This window comes from Brassica napus, chromosome C4 (assembly GCF_020379485.1).
Source record: "Brassica napus cultivar Da-Ae chromosome C4, Da-Ae, whole genome shotgun sequence".
In the NCBI taxonomy this organism is placed as follows: Eukaryota; Viridiplantae; Streptophyta; class Magnoliopsida; order Brassicales; family Brassicaceae; genus Brassica; species Brassica napus.
In genome coordinates this window covers 45568294-45574258 of record NC_063447.1, presented here as the reverse complement: position 1 = coordinate 45574258, position 5965 = coordinate 45568294, and the positions used below count along the sequence as shown (strand labels likewise).

The 5965-nt window shown below is 24.9% G+C and overlaps 1 protein-coding gene across 1 annotated transcript; it reads right to left on the bottom strand.

Moving 5' to 3' along the window:
• Positions 1-1227: 1227 nt before the first annotated feature.
• LOC106435269 (NAC domain-containing protein 20) lies at positions 1228-3353 on the bottom strand. Its single transcript, XM_013876136.3, has 2 exons — positions 2530-3353; positions 1228-2413 (listed from the first exon to the last, which is right to left on the bottom strand). Exons 1-2 carry the CDS (start codon positions 2708-2710, stop codon positions 1989-1991), a joined length of 606 nt encoding a protein of 201 aa, XP_013731590.3. The 5' UTR covers positions 2711-3353; the 3' UTR covers positions 1228-1988.
• Positions 3354-5965: the final 2612 nt, after the last annotated feature.

Here is a 5965-nt window from a genome sequence, read left to right as displayed (position 1 = left end):
CACTCCGAAATAATAATAAAATTTAAATAAATTAAGTATATTGAAATACATAAATTTAAACATTACCTCGGCTGGTTTAAGAACTTTCGGATTGATAAACTTCAGTTGGTCAGAGCTTCATGCTGATAACGTGTTGTAAATTTATTATAAAGAACAAAGATTTGATAACATAAAAGCAAATGAGAGAATTTGATTATTTATGTTTGTGTATATGAAAACACGAGAGGAAGAAAGTTGTGAGCCTTTTATTATTAACGTTCGACTTAATCACTTTCTGTTATACATGAGAGTATTTATAGGAACATGAAATCGGTGATGGAGGTGGCAATAAGCCACGTAATTGTCTTGGCAACAAGCCACGTGATGGAGTGGGCAACAAAACATCACCTTAATAGATAATCACTAATAAGGATAAACCTTATCTTTAACACTAATATATATGTTACTATGTAAAACAAAATATTAGATCTATGTTAATATGTATATTTGTTATATGTGCTACATGATAAGTAATAACTAATACATACGTTAACAGTATTGTTAACAGTATTTTTAAATGATACATCAACTATTAACAACCTACAATAATGATTATTGTATGCTAACTTTGTTGTTTTACTCGTTAATTTAAATTTTAATAACTAACTAATCTATTACAGGATAAATAATACTAAATTATAAATATTGTTATTATGTTATTGATTTGTTTAACGCGCCACATATAACACTTAACTTGCTAATTAAATAAGTATTTTAACATTTCTATAGTTTATAGTGTTAACATTTTCTGACATTTATCATAGTTCTATAAATATATGGTAATACATGTGTTTTAACTATGATTCACTAGAAATACAGACATAAGAAAATTACTAACCTTCAAAATTAATGGAATCACTATCATGAAATTCACTGGTTTTATCTAAATTTGGTGTCGGATCATTTTTAGATTTTGTCGTAGTTTTAGAAAATTGGCATCCAAAATTTTATGTATTATCAAAAAAATGAAAAACTAATAAATTTTATGTATTATCAAAAAAGAATTTTACCTAATATATGAAAGAAAGATTATTAAATTGTAACTGTAATAATTTTTTTTTGTTTTACCTAAAATTTACGCACTCAACGAATGGAAAATATAATGTATAAATAGTATAGATAACAATTCAACATAATGATTTTATGTTATATAGACGTATTATGACTAGGACCATTTTGTTCAAAAAAAAAGAGGTATTATGACTAGGAACATCTCATGACACTCCTTCAAATTCCGGGATTCAACCAACGAAAGATTTTTTTTGGATAAAATTGTTCCGTTGATCTAGCTACTACTTAATATGATAGGATAGCTATTGCTTCGATGTGTATGTGTGTGTGTTTTTTCTTTAGTTTATGTTTTTCTTATATGCATGTAATAAATTAGTTCATTTATTTCGTAAAGAAATGTCAATTTGATCTATTTCACGTTGATTAAAAAATTGTAAAAATACTAATGTGTTTTTATTTAATGTAAATTAACTACTAAAAATAATTAAAATAAAAATCGATTGATTATTTAAAAGGTTAAAATAAATTTAATATGTAAAGTTGCATTGGAAATCTGTAATGCTTTTTTGAAACCAAAAAAAAAACTTAAAATGACATTTTTAAAAAAAAGATAAGTATTACTTAATAAACATGTTTTGGTAAAGCCACTTTTCTTCTCTAAATTTTCTCTCAAAACTGAAAACTGGTCTAAAGGCAATTTAGGTATGCATCAACTAGCTGATAAAGTTTACTACGGTGAGGTATGGAGAATCTAATACTCTGGTTCCAAGAGCTATTATTATTGATATGCAATATTCATTCAATCTGGTTCTTATAAACTGATCTTTACAAATTGTGCTCTCTTTTTTTATTCGTAGCATAATTACAAAATTAGTATAATTATAGCTAAACTAACTCACCCTTTTTAAAGAACACCTTGATAAAGCCATCAGAAGAAGCTAAGGTGGAGAATGAGATGGAGGAACAACATTTCCATCGTTCTCTCTAAGAAGATCCAAACTCTTTGCAACAACACTTTCTTCTTCTTCTTCCTCTTCTTTGGATTCAAATTCAGGTTTTATTTTGCGGAAAACATGGCACAAAACCCAATCAGTCTCTGAAACTGTCAATGGGAGGCTAATTTCATCCATGAACCAATTATATTGTGAAGGTTCGTCTTCATCTGACAAAAGAATATCATCGGACTCTTCTTCGTGATCAACAAGAGTAAATGGACGTTTGATACCGACTAATGCATCATTATTCTTTGGATCTAAAACATCAGTTTCATCTCCGATTTGTTTCCAAATACTCTGAGAGTTGGTAGTAACTTGGCTACTAAGTTTTTTGCAATAAAAGTACCAATCTGTTTCTCTTGGGTAGCCTGAAAGAACAAAAAGAAACATAGATCAAACATATTTCATTAACAAGATAAACCTTACATAAACCCTTTTTACAGCTCATAAACAAAACCCTAGATTATACATTGGGAAAACTTACCAGGCAAGTCACGAGGATGTTTTGAGAATATATCATGACACTCTTCAGGTACATACCGTACATTACGAACTTTCATTGGTTGTTCTTCCATAACATTTTTGGTCAATAAATATTTTGAAATCTCACAATCTGTTGGACGAAACCTGAATCCTACAGGCAAACCTCTGAGTTTTAGTTCCATTATTTAAGATTTTGTGATGCGAGAGATCGTGCTTCGTAATTGGTTGGTTATATAGTGTCGCAGGAAGTTATAAATAGCCAGGTTTTAACACCATGCCACACGCATAATTAACTAGCGTGTGTAAACAAATAAAGGTTACAAATTAATGAAATGAATTTTTTATGATAATCGTTTATAGTATAATATTTTCATAGTTTTTAATAACAGATTAAATTAGATACAAATTTTAAATTATTATAAATTATAAAACTTCAATATTTCTATTGGTAATCAATGTATTAAATTAAATTCTTTTATTTCATAGTTTTATTTATGTGATGTAGATTTTGGATCAAAATCTTTTATGTAATAATAACTAAATTAGAAAATTTGTATTTGAAATTAACACATATTGTATTTGGACTGAAAAGAAATCACGTGGTACTGAAAAGATTATAAAAAATCACAAATATAAAACATTAACAAAATAACGATAGTTTAGGAGTGTTTAATCCGGTAAAACCGAACCATTTAAAACCGAACGAAATCGAAATAGAAAAAATGTTCTGGATTTGGTAGTACTGAATAAACCGAATGAATGTTATTTTTAAGAAACCGCAGTATATGAATATGGTTCAGTATATTAAGCGATCTACCGAATAAACCAAAGAAACCATTAACTCAGATATATTAGTATACTTATATATAAATTTTATAATAATCTGTATTTGATCAATATTTTCTAAACAATAAGAAAATTGGCTATAATATTAGTCATTAAAATTACAAATTAAATATGAGATAAAAATAATGATGATGATATTATCGGTAGATATTGTTAATATATATTTATTAATTAAATATCCTAAATATCATGATAATTATATTTTAAAAAATACTAGTATATATATTGGTAAAACAGGTTAATTTTTTATTGATTATTTAAAATATCATGATAAATATATAGATATAAAATAAAAAAAAATAATTAATAATATTATTTAAACAAATGACTTATCCTAAAACCATGGAAAAAGTTCTAAGTAAAATTAACTAAAATCATGGAGAAAATGACAAGTAAGCAAATTCACTTCTCAAATAATAGTATAGATTTTAAGAAAAATGTGTTCTCATATAGATTAGTACTAATGACGGTTTGAGTTATCAAATTTACTAGATTTGAATGTCTATGGTTGTAACTATTTCTTAAGACAATTTTCTTCTTTTCTTAATTATATCCCAATTGTTGTTGATCCGACCTTTTAAAGGATGCTTGAAATTCCAATCAAACTACAACTCATTGTTCTCCTTCTTCTCTGCCTTAACTATGAAGAAACAAAAAGGACATTCCTTTTTTTTTTCTTCCTCATCATCAGTATCAAGTTCAAGAATCCAATTCCAATAGCCACAACATAAAGTTTCTTTAATATGGACAAACTAAAATAAAATAGATTTAAACCAATTCACCCAGATGTTCTTTACATTTATTGTTTCAATACATGCTTTATTTAGATTGTTTCTTGTTACAATTATATTTACTACTCTAAGAGTCCAAACTTTTTACATTTTAAATCACCTTCTAGATTAGAATTGTTCACTTCTAGTGAGCTTAAAAATGTTATATTACCATCTTTTTATTTTTATATATTTTAATTTGGTAAATGTTGCTTCCTAACCTACCGTATAATTTCAATAAATTAATAAAAAACAGTTTTAAATTTGTTTTAAATTAATTAAAAACAGTTTTAATTTTTTTTGATCTAGTTAACATATGAATATCTTACTAATTGATAAAATACTAAAATTTAGATTATAGAGATTTTACCAAATTTAGATATTTGAGTTATATATTTTTCTTAAAAAGAAAAATGATTGGTAGCTACATGAAGTATTGGTCACCACGTGGCTAACCATGCAAACAAAACTAATATATACCTAGCAACACGAAGTATATGTTATGCATGACAACATCTCTCAACTTCACGATGTTATGTAGTTAACATCACGAGTTTAATTTTATTTATCCAAAAACTGATGTGGATGTTAGAGATCGTTTAAATATTTTGTTTCAACAATTAAAATATGACCGATCCGACTATAATTTAACTAAAATTAGATTTTTACCCATATTTTAAAAGCGTAAGAATATTTTTTTAAATCTAATATACAAAATCAATATGTTTTAACATTTTTTGATAAGTAGTGTTTTAGAAGGTTTATTTTAGTGTACTAAAACTATATAATTGTATTATTTTTATTTATATTAATCTGTTTTGTTATGAACTTTTAATAAGTAATGTTACATTTTTTTAGTGTTTAACATTTTATTTTAGTGTCTTTTAAAACTATATAATTCTATTATTTTTATTTTTATTAATATGTTTTTTTTTAATTATTTTAAGTTTTTTTGTTATGAACTTTCACTAAAAAATTTGTAATTCATTTGATTAATTGTGTGATATATAATTCTTTGATAATGTTTTAATTATAAAACTTATTTTCTGTCAATTTACTAACTCTAACATTTTTTGTTTAAAACTTATTTGATATCAACTTAAACCAAACATAATTTTGCGTATATAATTATAAATTATATACTTTTAAGAATAGAAATAATCAAAGAATAAGAATCTAATATGAAAGGTTTGCTAAGTTTAAATGAATGGAATTTTTGTTCATGAAAAAATATATAAAATAATTTATTAACATAACAATGTCATATTAAACAAATAAAATGTTAGAGTCAATAAATTGACGTCAAAGAAGTTTTATAGTAAATGTTTTATCAAATAAGTATATATCACACAATTAATCGTATGAATTACATAAATTTTATTAAAAATTCATACCAAAACAGATTAAAACAATTAAAAACTATGTTAAATAATATATTATATAACTTTTATATTTAATAAAAATAAAAATAGTATAATTATATTGTTTTCAAATACACTAAAATAAAAATGTTAAAATAATACTTATCAAAATTTATAAAACATATTGATTTTGTAAATTAGATTTTGTTAAAAATACTTTTACGCTTTTAAAACACTGGTCAAAATCTAATTTAGGTAAATTACCGTCAGGTACGTCACCTTTTAATTGATGCAACGAGAGATTTAAACGGTCTCCGACATACACATAGTTTTTTAGATATGAAATTAAACTCGTGATATTAACTACATAACATCATAAAGTTGAGGAATGTGGTCATGCATAATATATATTTCATATAGCTAAACATACATTTGTTTAGTTTGCATGGTTAACCATGTG